Source organism: Frieseomelitta varia, unplaced genomic scaffold (genome assembly GCF_011392965.1).
Source record: "Frieseomelitta varia isolate USP_RPSP 00005682 unplaced genomic scaffold, Fvar_1.2 scaffold_264, whole genome shotgun sequence".
NCBI lineage: Eukaryota > Metazoa > Arthropoda > Insecta > Hymenoptera > Apidae > Frieseomelitta > Frieseomelitta varia.
In genome coordinates this window covers 570,106-585,494 of record NW_025109995.1, presented here as the reverse complement: position 1 = coordinate 585,494, position 15,389 = coordinate 570,106, and the positions used below count along the sequence as shown (strand labels likewise).

Below are 15,389 nucleotides of genomic sequence, written 5' to 3'. Positions count from 1 at the left end.
CATTATCATTGTTATTACTATAATTGTCATTTAATGAAACATAGATTACATAAAAAGTTAGCACACGATGTAAATAACTATTTGACAAGCATGTAACAAATGTCAAATGTAATTCTACCGAAGGCTTGTTGATATAATGGATCGCCGACTGTTTGAATAATTTTGCGATATTCAAGCGAAGCGTATATTTGTATTAAATATATCATGTAATTTCTATATGTTTTAGATTTGCTTCGAATTTATGGTAATACCGAGTCGCATTACAGCGTCGATGAATTTTCAAAACGTGCCCTGTTGTGTAACATGCGAAATGCATTCGTAAAAAGTTTCTATAAATGCTCGAACACTTGCGTGAGAAACTGTATACCGGGATCGAACGTATTTCTTCTTTCGATATTTCCATGTGGATAGCTCGCTAGCATAGGAATGGAACTTACCATAGAACTGATCCAAATAATATGTATAGTAACAATTTTCCAATAATACGAGGAATATGAAAATTTGAAAAAAGGTACTCGTTTGCGAGTCAAAAGTTTTGTTCTCGCAGAGATGCAAGAAGAATAGGATTTGCCAATTTTTGACCTACTGTAATTCAGTCGTATAAGTAATATAAAAGTAACATTGGCTAAACGATGACAATTGTGGGAGGAAGATGCGTTCGATGGACGACGCGTTTGTCGAAGATACATCGAACGCAAAAAGAAAAAATTCGAGAGGTTTTTCAATTTCTTCGCCGCGATCCGCCGAGATAATTTATCGATATTTATTTTCTCTGCAGTCCGATGTAGGTCGTGTATGGATTTATACGACTCGGTTATAAACGGCCATCGCGCTTGGCGTTATCGGGGACATCGGTTATGGCAATTTTCATGCGGGGCACACAATCTGACAATAAACCTCCAGCAAGATTGTAACCTACGCGACACGAGACAATTTTTTCAAACCTTCCCGGCGAAGGAACCTCGGTTCCGAGCGGTTTCTTTTTTCTTACGTATCACACTATAGTAATGTTTCCGACCGTTATAGCGTTCATCGTGAAATGAAAATATAATCTCCTCAGATCGACGATCGCACGAACGTTTCCCACGCAGCAGCAAGTCGATTGATATTCAAACGTGTCCGTTTCACGGTGCAATTATGGGAATTTATTGTACATTATACGGCGAGGAGAAAGAAGGAGATAGCCGGAGATATGGCCGAAACGCCATTGTTCTCCAGAAGACGGTTAAGGGGTAATAAGATTACGTCACTTTGAGCCGGCGGAATCGTCTCGTTAGCTGGTGTTCACCTGGAATGCAACATTTCTCGTCGTCGTGATCTTTCGCAAGTTTACGATCATTTCACGGAAGGCTCGGGACTTTTGTCTAGGCAGAACAAACTAGGGAAGAAGGTTAACGCGACAGACAAATCTTGAAGAAATCAGCCGTCGCTCTGAACGTATTGTTTCACCCCTTGCGCTGGCAACTATGGTTCGCGGACCATAACGAGTGACCGAACTGTATACAATAATTCGTCGTTTTCTTTTTCTCTTGAACTCGTCGGTATGATATCACTGGATAGAAATTATTAAGAAGTAACAAACTTATCATTCGTTTTACCTGGGTTACATTATATATATATTTATATATATATACATTTATTAAATATACTTAAAACTGAAAAAATGTTGCAATTTGAAGCAAAAAATTCTCGACGTGCGTGGCACGTCATTCCAGCGCAAGCAAGGGCGAGAAGATCGAACGCTTGTCGGTTAGAATTAACCAGAAGCAGGAAAATTTGAAAGAGTAGCCATCGTTACGTAGTTGCTTCTTGGCAAATTTCGATTACGCGATTTTTTTCTCTATTTTCCTACGTCGGACAAACAAGGGACAAGTTTTCTTGAGGTTTTTCGATCGATTCGGAGAAAGAGAAGAGAGAGTGTCTTCGGTGGGGGACGGAAATTGCCCGACGTCGCGAACGATTACTCCGATGAAAGGAACTAAAGAAACGGTCCTCTGACAGATTCGCCAATCGGCCACCTATTGGAAACATCGGAAACATGTGCGCGTGGCACAATCTATTTAATTGGATAATATAGATAACCGGTAAATGAAATCGCTCTGTCGCATATCCCTGTGGGTGTGGGAAAAGAATAAACCCAACGTATTCCCTGCGTGTCGTAAAAGGCGACTAAAAGGGAACTATGGGATGCACACGCTGCGCGCCGATAAGGAGTCAATTCGTAGATACCACGTCCCCAAGAGCAAAATTTCTTGCAATTCAGCATCGGAGCAAACGTGATCTCCGATCCTGCGAGCGGTGAATGATACTGGTAAGGCTGGCGTCCTAATTGTTTCCTTCCTGCAAACCCCTTCGCCGTTGTGGAGGAAGTTTGCATATGCCCTCAGAACTAAAACCAACTGTCGCATATCGTTATTATTAATGGACCAAAAGATTTTTCGGTGAAGCTCGAACCTTGATAAAGTTTAACCCATCGGTTAAAAATCTATGGAAAAATCTATAATATTTCTTCGTGCAACGTCGATACTTTCTGGGCATAATGTTAGGTCCTCGTAAATAAAATATAGCTAGTTTTAGCTCGATTTCTTCGAGTCAATTTTTGAAAATACGTGGAACGTTGGACGTGATAGATCCTAATGAAACAGCAAAATTTATTGTAAAATCGATTTCAGTTCGATTTATGTCGTTCTTGAGGACAGTGTGATCCAACTTGTTCGGCAACAACAATTTTCACAAAGTTTGCTAAAAGATAGATCTTTCGGTATTCCGTTTCATCATTCAATGTAATGGAATATTCGAAAGAAAGAAGACATTCGAAGAAATATGCGATACGATTTGAAATATATTTTACCCGAGCCAGCGGCTATGTATTTGTGCCAGAGCGCTTTTGAAAAACGTCTCGGAACGCGACGAAAGGTTATCCCAACGTTTGACCAAGTAATTCGTACGTACTTTTTATTCGCCTGGTCGCTTTGCAAAACACGACTTTAAATACGAACGCGGAACGAAACTGTTCCTACGGCCGCCGCATACGATAAGCCAAAGCGACTGCTCGGTTTGCATTTATTGCTTTTCTATCAGGCGGAACGTAGAGATAGATATCGTTGAAGATAAATAAAGTCGTTGGACAGAGGATGTACGTAAGCGATTTTTAATACGTTTAGAATCCCCCACTGATACGCCGCGTATATATCGGAAACTGTTCGACGGCGTCGGAGAAAGAAATTGTCCTTCGAACTTGGAAAATGTATATCTTTCTTCCCGCGCGGATAGTGCGCTGTATCTCCCGACCATTTAAATATCCATTATACTCTGGTAGCTAAATCACATTTAAATTCGAGATGATTAAAATAAAAAGTTCCTCAGACTGGGAGAATTCTCGAGTGGCTCGGAGAATCGGGTTGGTTGTTGACCTATTCGGGACTGACTATGGACTATTTAATGGCCAAAGACGCAACGTCATTGAAACCAACGTTACCGACATACATTATAGTAATATAGTAATAGACTATAGAATAATCTTCCGTAAAAAATCGCGTTACAATTGATTTTAACGTTAAACAAAAAATGACTATGCTCTAAGCACTGTAACGACTGTATCAAGTATCTACGTTATTTTTGGCGATATCAAAAAATCGTCCAGTATTCATTCATTTTTTTTCTTTTTTTTTTTTCTATAATCCACTGATGATTCACGCAGCTCGGCACTCTCTGTCTGTGTCGACAAATTATTCGTTCGCGAGGTGTTTGAACCTTATTTTGTACAATCTATCGCGCGAAAAACGAGTATTCTCTGTATTCGTATCGCCCTTGTCTTATAAAATTCAGGTTAACAATCTGTCAAAGTAATAACATAATGCAAAGTGAATTTTTCTAGCCGACGCGTACGCATTCTTCTGACAAAAATTAAAATTAAAGTTGCTTGTTCTACGTCGACGCGTGTGTAAAAAAAATCGTAAGAAAGATCCAGTCTGGTCTGGAGTTCAATCCCAAGACTGTCGCGATTTTCGAAAAATTTCCAAAGGAAAAAAAAGAAAAAAACGGTGGCACAGGATCCAAGTTGAGTTTGACGCGGGCCAAATTGCTGGAAGACTCCTGACGGGAATGGAATCGTGGACACGGGCCGTTACCTAGTTATTGTACGAACAGGATTCGAACGTATAAATTGGAATTTCACCGGCGGGTTTCAAACGGAGCCAAGAGGAGACGCGTGGAATTGGTCGTTGCGCCAGCCCATTGAGGTATTCTCGCTATTCCCTTGTAATAGCCGTTCGCCATTCGTCGTTCATCGTTTGCTTCGTCCTCCAATGGTTCTCTTCCAAATACACACACACACACATACACACACTTCTTGGTATTATTATATTGTTGGCGCGCGAAATAGCAGAAATACCGTGCCAGACGCGACTCATTTTCCACGATGATCTACCATAGAAGCTCAAACAACGCGTCCGGATCCTTTTTTTTTTTCGCTGGCTGGCAAAGGATCGTTTTATACATCTCAGTTGGCGAATATTTTCCCGAAGTTACGGAGCACTAAGTCGAAAAAACTCTCCGTGCTCCTTTTCGGATAAAGTGCGTGTCCATTGGTGAATAACTTGCGACACTTTGTGCGATTGCTTGCAAAAATATCGACGCTGTTCTCCAAATCTCTTACTCAACGAATGTCGGGGATGTTCGCGTTATTCGGAGTGCAAGTAGAGTTACAAGAAAGAATTGTGAGTTTAGTTCTGTCGTGTCATGTTAATTGCGCGGGTTGAACGCGTATTGCAATTATTTTAAAAGAAAGGAAGAAAGTCTGGATTAGAAATTGGACAATTCCTACGTACGATAAATAATAATTTTTTTACGTACGCAAATAACTTTAAATGTTCAATGTTCGGTAGAAGGATTCCTGTTTCTTTATCTTTACGCGATAGTTTTTATTTTTCTACGTCCCAAAGCTGACGACAGAGACGCTACCAAATCGCGGAATTAAGGGAAAATTTTTCCCTTCGACCAATATCTTTTTCCTAGTGTCTTTATTATCAACTCTCTGCAAATGTTTCGGCAGGTAATATGTAAATACTTCGGTTCGACTGTCCAAAGTCCCCCGCAAATACTTCAGATATACCGGTTGGAAACCGACTACCACTGTCCGACATACACGACATAACATGTGACACTATTTGCACTACGAATCGTATCTCCGAGAGCAACTGTCGCAAATGAGTCCAACTATCGGTCCGTGATCTCACGTGCACGTTTACACACGTCACGGAAGTCGCTATCGTAAAAAATATGTCGCAACAATTGCTCGCTAATGGACACACGCACCGGCACGAATATCTTCGTGCGAAAGGAAAAGAGATGAAGAGCCAAAGACCTGCGACGCGCAAGTTAATTAATCGAGTCGTCTTGGTGCCGAACGCGGCCGCGAAAGTAGGACGACAGCAGGGACACCACCCGAGATACTTCGAGAAAGCAGAATCTCTGAACTAACCGCTCCGCGGCGGAGTAATCGTCCCAGGAACAATAACGACGTGGAATGGATTATGGCGGACAGGCGGATACGCCTGCTACGTGGCGCAGCGATAAAACGCGAACAGACGGCGTTCATTCTGGCGGAATTTTTGCCCGACGTGAACCAAATAACCAATCAACCCTCCCTCCCCCACCCGATACCCTGGAATTGTTTCGTGTTCGAGAACGGCAGGCAGACGCGACAGTTTATTCGACGAATCACGAGATCAATTTGCCGCTCGCGGACTTTCCAAAACGCGGACGTTCCTCTTCAATTCGTACCTCTTGCGTTCGTGATTGATGACACGGCGGTCGTCATTCAACGCTTTCGACACGTGTCGAAATATTCAACTCGTAGTTGATACTTTTTGTATTTATGTTCGATAAATTTGAAAAGAAGAGAATTAGTAAAAAAGAAAAAAATAAAAAAAAAATTTACGGAAGTTGAATGAATTAAGTATATAATATTTAATGGAATAATTAATATTAATGTATATTGATGTAATTATTCTGCTGAATATTAAAAATAAAGACACTAAAAATGGAATGACAGGAGTAATGTAATTGGAGAGAATTTTATAATCGATAGAAGAAACAGCGACTCCCATTAATCGAGTACTAGATTTTTAAACTGTTGTAATTTATGCAAAAAAAATATTGACGTAATTACCATTCTCGCACCAGTCTTACTTCAATATGAAACATAATTACTTTTTCAATTGACGAATATTTTAACATCTAACCGCAACGAAGTGCGAATCTCTGTTCCGAGAGGTCCAGATAGATACAACATTCGAATATTAAGATATTCTCAAAATAGTATAAACAATTTGGATAAAGGAAAGATTCTAGATAAGTGATAAAAGACAAGAATAACAAGATAACAAAATAAAGTGTTTATTACTAGGAGATGATTATTCACTTACCAGCAAACTAACAATAATTGCCCGATACGATGTACCAAGATATTTATAAAATAATGATTTCGATAAAGAAGGGTTGCACTGCAACAGGAGATGAAGTCGATCAGTTACGAGTTCGTATATCTCAATAGTAGGTTCTGCTATACACTGCAAGTGAAAAAAGCATCGTCTTTCCAAAATTCGCCGATCTCTCGATCAAACAACACATCGCGTTATACACCCACGTATAGAAGGTAGCACGCACGCGTATTCATCCACAGATAGATGTGTGTGTGTATATATATATATATATATATATATGCACATATACACGCACGATTTTCTGGCCCAGGGTGTCCCAGCATCCGGCGGTCGAGTCGATCGAAGATCGATTCGCTCGACACGCATCCGTTGCAGCGGTGCCAGCTGGCGAGTTGCCCGAGAGAAAAGCAGGAAAACGCTTGCAGTAACCGTGTCGGATGCTTCGGCTGCAGCTCTGCCAACTTCCGGCGGGGGGGGGGGGGGGAAGAAGGGTGAAAAGGCGCGCGATATTGCTCGCGAGATTACGATTACGGGGGGCCTTGCTCCGAAAGAAACTGGCGAAGCAACGGATCATCACGTCTGTCCGATGGGATTTATCGAACGCGCGTCGCAACGCGTCGTTCCTCCCACGTTTCGCGCGCATTCCAGTTTCCCCCTTTAATATCTGTGTTGGCGACCCGGTTAGGGGAGGGCAGAGGTCGTGAGTAAACTGACAAGCGACAGGATAGAGAAAGGTCGGTGAATCGAATCCTTTCGGTTTGCACGCGGGAGGGGGGAGCGGGGGAGGGATGACGTGTGTACAGGGTGCATCGAAATCTTTTTTCCGGCCGAGGAGTTTCTCAATTTGCTTCGCCGCGAGACGGAACGAGGTCACGGGCCATTTGGTTAAAAATAGTCGTTTCCCTTCCTGAAACGTGTGCAAGTAGTCTGCCTACGTATCGGGCAGGGATCTCGATCGTTTTTTTTTTTTTAATATTTTTTTTGAAATATTTTACATACGAGGGGGGCAAAGGAATTTTCTTTAGAGAAGAACACGATAGAACTCTCTCTCTCTCTCTCTCTCTCTCTCTCTCTCTCTATCTCTCTCTTAACTGGCCAGTATGGGATCGATCTCTGGTACGAGATAAACGAATAGCCGATTAATCCGGCAGCATCGTTTATCGGCGAATAAATCTAATGAATAACGCTTGAAATAACGTTGAATCGTAAAACCGAATGAAGTTGTTGTTTTGCATTTTGGATTGTAATTATTAAAGAAGGTTTTTCATTTTCGATTAAAAATTTTAAACGCATTTGGGAAAAACATTTCGATATAATAATTTGAAGAATTATCGAATGAGTGCAACAACAACAACATAGTTCGTTCGAAAAACAATTAATTTCAACGTCCAACAGTCTTTGACTATAATAAGTTTGACATGCAACGATCGTGCTTTGTTCGACTGTTTCATGTCAAACTCCGCGAAACCACAGTCCGTTTGTCTCAGCGACAAACACTCTGGTCGGTTAGAGTAGAGCCGGAGTATACATATATAATATCCTAAAGTAATGGAATCGAAGTAAAGTAGACAGTGAAATTCGGCTGGATTTTCCGTTGTGTTTCAGGCTTCCGGTACCGTGGTTGCTGTACGGCTTGATCTACGGAAGACCCGTGGAGGTGAACTCGGTGGGCATGGTGTGCAGCATAGCGATCCTCTTCTGCATGCTGTCGTTCGTGATCTTTAGCATCGCCTGTTTCAAGTGGCGGATGAACAAGGGACTCGGGTTCACCATGTTCCTCCTCTACTTCGTCTTCGTCGCCGTCTCGCTGATGTTCGAGTACGAGATGCTGGTCTGTCCGGTGTAGGAAACCGGGAGCGAGCCAGAAAGGTCCAGCAAGGACGGCAGATGGACGCACACTTACGGGTCTCGTCATCGTCATAATCATCGTCGTCGGCGAGTCGTCCAGCGGCCGACGAGCAAAATCTTCCTCGAGCGCCGGATCGATCGACAGAGGAGAACGATAGACAACAGCCTTCCTGAAATAACTATCGAAACAGTGTCGATGCATCACGATCCCCTTCCCTCGTTCCCACCGAAGAATCTCGTCACCCTCCCAATATCGCCGGTTTGATACGGTCGAACGATTATTACACGTTAACTCAATATTACGAAGCGTATTTGTTTTTCTCTCTTTCCTTTGTCTTTTTTTTCTCTCTTTCTTTCTTTCTTTCTTTCTTTTTCTTCTTCTTCTTCTTTTTCTTTCCGTTCTAGTCGAGAATACGTGTACATATTGTATAAACCTATTGAAATACCTGAAACAAAATACTCGTCTCGTTAAGAATTCCAAGGCGGCGAAATTCTGTTCGACGAACAGGAGCCGTAGTCGTCGCTTTGTCCGAAACGCAGCGAGCGCGTCGGCCAGTCGTGCCAACGATCCCGCCGAAACGTTGTCTACTTGGCGCGAGTAGACGTCTCGTGGATCACGGTGATCCACCACTTTTGTCGCTACGATTCCCACGTCCCTTTTTCTCTTTTCTTCTTTATCTCTTTCCTCGCCTCTCCTCCCCTCCACCCCGCCCCGCCCTGCCCCTTCTTCTCCTATTTTCTTCCCTTCCTTCTTTTCTCTTCTCCACGCTTCTTCTCTTCGTACCTGTACCTCCTCTTACGAGAGCCGCACTCTTACCATTGTTCCTTCTACGGATATTTATCCTAGATGTAGCGTCTCGATTCGTGCAACTTGCTCGTCGACGCCACTCGTCACAGACTCTCGCACGCTCGAAGCTCGACGCACCGGTCTCCAAGCGCGAGGATCGTCGAAGCGCACGATCCAACTCGCAGAATACTACTCGCGCGACTCATTGAAGTGGCGTCAGCCGAATTGACAAATCGGGTTCCGCAACCGCGTCGAGTGAATTGCAATTGCTATATCGAACCGACGAGCCGTCACCGATTCTGCCATTGGCACGGTTTCATCCTCCGAGCAAGCGATCGACGATTCCTCGTTTACACAGTGGACGGCCTGACCGCTCGCTGATTTCTCTCTCTATATACATACATATATATATATATATATGTATATATATATATATATATATATATATATACACATATACATAAAAAGAAAAAAGACAGCATTCTCTTTTCGCCTATATGATACATAGAACTTAGCAAATCTACTCTCTGTCGCGTGTTCGCAAAATCTTCGCACGGGCGTCCGCTTCGTTTTGTCGCGCGCGCCGACACAGCTTCCCTCCCCTTCCGTGTGCTTTTCATCGCGAGCACTGGAAGCTCTGGGGAAACGTTTCTTCGAGGATGACGTCGCCGAGAAAATTCATTCAGGGACAAAAAAAANAAATTCATTCAGGGAAAAAAAAAAAAAAAAAAAGAAAATAATAAAAAAGAAAAAGAAAAAGAAACATGATACGCGATCGCGTTACTCGGTCGGTAATTGGCAAGCGATCGACCTCGAGCAATCGTCCGCGTTGCTCCTCGCTCGGTCGTTCTTTTCATTAGCGCCCTGCGAGGTTGCACGAAAATCGTCCACCGCGAGAGGAGAAACAGACGTCGCGCGAGGGTCGGAACCACGAAGAGCTTGCCCTCCCCCTTATCCATCGACCGGACGTCGACGTCGATTCTTACCGATCGAGAACGAATCCGTCGATCCTCGGCGCTGCAGCGGCGAACAAATTCGCGTGAATCGTCGAAGCGAGGGTGGTCGAGTGGAAAATTCTTCAAATTCTTCTCGGTTCTCGTCTGTCTTTCGTCTTCCCAAATATAATTTGTCGAACCGACCCCAACGATTGAGTGGTGAAAGATCGACACACGCAGTGAAATGATAAATAGGCGGAACCATTTACGTAGATGAAACATCGCGTAAGATTCGCACGGAGTCGTGCAAGTGTTCAATTTCACATCCCGATCTTTTATCATGTTACATCTTGATCTAACTCTGTTTAATGCTGCGATCGTTTGTTTCAGATTTTCGCTCGTTATCCGCCCACGTTTAAAATCACAGATGCCTCGTACGCATCTTCGAAAACGTGGTGCGTGATTGTAATGACGGAAGGCAACGATCTGGAGATATTGTTTGCAAATTTTGGTGGCACGTTAGAACCCGTACCTGTTGTAATCCCGTGTTGTAAGATATCGTAACGTTTTATACGAAAGTTGCCACTTCACGTTGCCACGAGGGACAGACGAGGGTTAAATCTCTCAAACGCCGCTCCAGAAATGTGTGTTTTTTAGAATAATAACGTGTCCTGAGAATTTTGAACAAATCGATTCAAGTTTACTGATCGTTCTAGCGGTACGCCTCTTCGGAATAAGTTTCAATCGAACGTTCAAATCGAACTCTCGCGTGATTATTCGAGAAACGTGCTTTGAGAGTAATAATCCTGAGGATTAATATTTGAGAATTTCCAATGAATCAAACTCTCAGGTACCTAGTTATTCGACAAAAAAAAANAAAAAAAGAAAAGAAAAAAAAACACCTCGAGAGTCTTAAGAATTGCAATGTTTAACAATATCGAGCTAATCGGCAAAATTTCGTAAATCGAGCGCAAACCACCCTCGTTTCGCGAACGATTCCACCCGTTCGGTTTCGGGCGTGCCTGTTTTTAACTTCTAAACTACTAAGCTAATCCAACAGATAATCTACGTACGAGGCACGAGAAGAGGTTTCGAACCTTCCTGAACGCGCGTTTCGTTTAGCGAAACAGACAGAACGCTGTTCTTTGGAGAGAACGCGGCGTGCAGCCAGCTCGATCCACCTTCGAAACGAACACTCGCGACGCTTGCTAACCTGCACCTCTTCTTGATGGTATTCACCTTGCGATCGGCTCGCTGCACGCGGTTCTTTCTTCCGTAGAAGAAGTGACCAGCTAGTGAAACTCGATTACGCGAGATCACGGAACGAGCGAGAGAGAGAAAGCGAGAGGAAATTCGTGTGAAGAGAAGCCAAGAACTTTGTGCCCGAGACAAAGAGAACAGACTTTTTCGTTAATAAAAAGAGAAAAAAGGGAGGGAGAAAGGGGGAGGGAGAAGCGTGGTTCCGTGATCCCGGAACGAGAGGGATTCTCGCTAAGCTATTTTTCGCTAACGTTCTTTCGAGTTTTCGATGTCACGCTATGACACGCTGTGGTGATACCTTTAGATGATGTTGAATAATTATTATTATTATTATTATTATTATTATTATTATTATTATTATCGTTATCATTTATTATTATTATTATTATTATTATTATTATGTCGTTGTTACATGTACACGCGATGAGAAGCAGAGAGTACGGGCGAGAAAGAGAGACTGTACTTATGTGTACTTATGCCAGAAGCGAGAGTGTGAGTGAGACACGTTGATAATTTTGAACGAGAGAGAGGGAGAGGAAGAATGTGAAAGAGAGAGAGAGAGAGAGAGAGAGAAAGTGAAGAGGAACTTTTTAATTCGCGTTGACATACTCTGTATTATATAAAAATGTTTCAAAGTACGTTTTCAGCGCGTAGATTATAATAAACATAGGTATAACGTGATATCGATTAAGAATATAAGGATACGAAAAAAAAAAAAATAAAACGGAGAAGAATGTGAAATCGCAGCGCGACTGCTGTTCGACGAGAGAGAGAGAGAGAGAGAGAGAGAGAGAGAGAGAGAGAGAGAGAAAATTAGAAGAGACAACGTGTACGATGTATCCGGAATCGCCTGAACGCCTAATAGCGGCCTAGCTTTTTACTAAACAACAACAGCAACAACAACAAAAAAATAAAAAAAAGAAAAAGATGAAAAAACAGAGGAGAAAAAATACTCGCAGGAAGCTCTTTGCCGACGCAGAGAGTCAAATCGTAACGAGGAGAGACCAGAATTCATAATTAATCACGGTGAATCGAAGAGCAGAGGGGAAAAAAGACGCACACACACACGGCGGCAAAGAAATAAGAGAAATGTGGCAGATATCCAAACGTAAGATTCGGATATTCACTTCGAGATATTCACCTCGCGCATACTTCGAACGTTATCACACAACTTTTGTACACGCTTTCGATTCTCGAAGACACACGAGGATGAGGAAACCGGTCGCGGTTCGCACGGTTCACAAGCACCTTGCAGCAGCTCTGAGAAGCGAGCTCGTGTTTCTTTTGCGGCGCGTCATACCATACATCCACGAATCGTCTGAATTGTTCGACTCTGTAGCCGCTGCTGTTACATAAGCATCTGAACGCATCATTGCTACGGAAGAAACTTACTCGCGGAAGAAACGCCCGTAGCCAGGCGCTGTTTGATCCTCCACGCGTTTCACCGACTTTTACCGATCTCTAGCGTCGAAATCTGATCTTACGCTTCTGCTGCTACGACATCACCATAACTCCACGTTGAACCGTGACGATCGGAGGTACGACGATGACATCGAAGTGGGGGAAGAAAATACTCGTTGAGGAGGAAGCTCGATCGTCACGCGGTTATTCACGCTGCGTCGCGTCTAATTGCCAGCCGTTCGCCTTATCGTCTACCGATACTACTTCAACGAGGGAGTATCTGTCCGAACAGAGTGATCTGTCGAGGGAAACGAACGTGTTCGAAGCTCGACGATGACGGCTTTCACCGATCTCGGTTCGAGAGCCAAAGTGATCGATCGTTGCGTTTTAGGCGAAATTTGGCGACACTCCGAGAGAGGCGAGGCGTCTGTAAACGGGGAAGATAACGAGGAGTGACAACGAAAGAAATTGATGCAGCGGCTTCTCACGAGACGATTTGACATTAACGAGCGAGCACCAAAGCGCCCGTTGGACAACATGAACGAAACGGAAAGAGCAGGTGAGGAACCTTTAGCGCGAAATAGGTGGTAGGATCTAGCGTTTCTTAATAGTTTCGTAAACGATTACAAGAAGCAAGTAGCGAATGATGCACAATACGATCTTCCCGAAGTACCGATCACTGATTAACAAAACGATTAGATGGTACCAAAGAAATACATACAGACACAAACACACACACAGACACATGCATACACGAGGAAACACAGACACAGTCACCGAGTGGAGAGAAACGAAACAAACGGCGGCGCCTCTTTTTTGCAATTTAACGTTTTTAGTACCACGCCGAGGTGAACAGAGTGTGAAAGAGTGTGCGTGTGTATAGAGCGAACGAGAGAAAGATAGAGAGCAAGAGAGGGAGAGAGAGAGAGAGAGAGAGAGACAGACAGACAGACAGACAGAAAGAAAGAAAAAAAGAGCGAGAGACTCCGTGTAGCTTCGATTATTATATAAACAATTTTCAATCAAACGTTTGTTATCGTAGCGCGTACCGATTATACCCGTAACCGACCGTATAATTACATTATATTCGTACGAGAAACATATAGAGAGATCGCGCGCAACGCGACACAGGTTCGACACGCCGAGGGACGCTTGAATCGTCCGCAGAAACGATTCGACCTGCGTCGAGCACGGGTGTAGGCCGAGGCCGCGAACGAGACAAAGGCAATCCATCGAGCCTCCGGGACCTTCCTCTCGTCCGAATTCTTTTTCTTCTCTCGGATCTTTTCGTTCGTCGGCGACGACTCGCTCGCGTTCTTCCTGGATTCGGTATTGTTCCGCAGAAGTGTCAACGCGGGAATTTTTTTCGCGTACGGAAAGTGGGCCGACGCAACGCCGAGAGTCCGACGACGTGTCGTTCGTGCCTCTCGCGATGAAAGAGGGTAACGAGAGTTGGTTCTAGGGCTTGCTCTCGTTGGGCAACGAGAACGGATGAACGGGAAATCGCGTGATAAGGCGAAGGTCGTGCGGGAGGAACGTTTCGAAGCTCGGCTGGTGTTATCGCGTTCTCGTAATTTGTACTTTATAATACTTTAGGATAAACATCGTTGAGGGTTTGAAAGGGGACATCGAGTTTTCAATTATAATTCTCTGAATTTCTTCGACGCGCGTCTCCACCCGCGAGAGACGCAACGGGACACACACACACACATACATACACACACGCACACATCGTTGCGGCCGATTCCATATTTTAGAGAAAACGGCTCGAGATTCGTTTTTATATATATTAAAAAAAAAGAGAGCGAGAGAGAGAAGAGAAAAAGGAGAACATACGCGTATGTAAGAGCGATCGAGTGTTTCGAGTTGAATTTTGCGTTGTCGAAGACGTTGGTACGCGAACGTTTTGTACACCAGTGCCAGTGTTGATCACGAAGACCCGCGTGTCTTGGCGAATTGTGTTCACGGTACGAGAGTAAAAATTTCTTTCGTTCTCTTTCGGCATTCGTGTTCGACACGCGTGCACGTGTATCTTTCGCATCTGAAGCCGATGGGGAAAGAGTACCCTTTATTCGGGCGGTGAAAACAGGAAAACAGGAGGAAGGATCTTATCAAAGTATATTTTTCGACCCAGTTTCTTTTCAACACGATCGTCATCACGGTTGCCCTAATTTCGCCTCCCTTTTATCCATTCGTTTTTTTTTTTTTCCCCGCCTCGTTTTATTTTATTCTAGACACGGCAGCAACGAGAGAAAAAGAGAGAGAGAGAGAGAGAGAGAACTCCGTGAGTTATCCGTTAGTTGACCTTTTTTTTTTTACACGACAGTTGCGTAACGTACCATGGCCGTTCGTTCGAGGCGAGGCACGAAACTTCTAATCGATTTTTGAAATCGCGATTCCAAGTGAGTGATCCGCAAATAACGGGGACGAGTACATTATTTCGCCAAATATTACGAACGGAGTACGTGACTCGAACGAATCAGCCGGTGATATATCAAACACCTTCGAGCGAAAGGTTGGCCTCGAGGAAAACATGATCCTGTGACAATAGAGCCAAAGGATTGCAAACGTTGTCAAACGGTTTGCTTGCCTCGCCGTGCGAAAGGGCAAATTTGCTCTCCCTGTGTGTCGTACGATCGTGTTGAGAATATTGCTTTCCATCCATCTGATGACGTTTTTCTGATTATCGTTATATGGTTTTAACAAAAAAAA

General features: G+C 43.6%; 1 protein-coding gene across 5 annotated transcripts in view; it reads left to right on the top strand.

Annotated features, from left to right (window-relative positions):
* The window catches only part of LOC122528830 (sodium/potassium/calcium exchanger Nckx30C), a 71,083-nt gene extending 61,559 nt beyond the window's left edge, over window positions 1-9,524 (top strand). For all 5 annotated transcript variants that reach the window (XM_043654367.1, XM_043654366.1, XM_043654364.1 and 2 more), the window contains one exon: window positions 8,052-9,524. In XM_043654367.1, the coding sequence (XP_043510302.1) occupies window positions 8,052-8,292 (241 nt within the window). In that variant the 3' untranslated portion in view covers window positions 8,293-9,524. The remainder of the gene's footprint in view (window positions 1-8,051) is intronic.
* The last annotated feature ends 5,865 nt before the right edge of the window (window positions 9,525-15,389 follow it).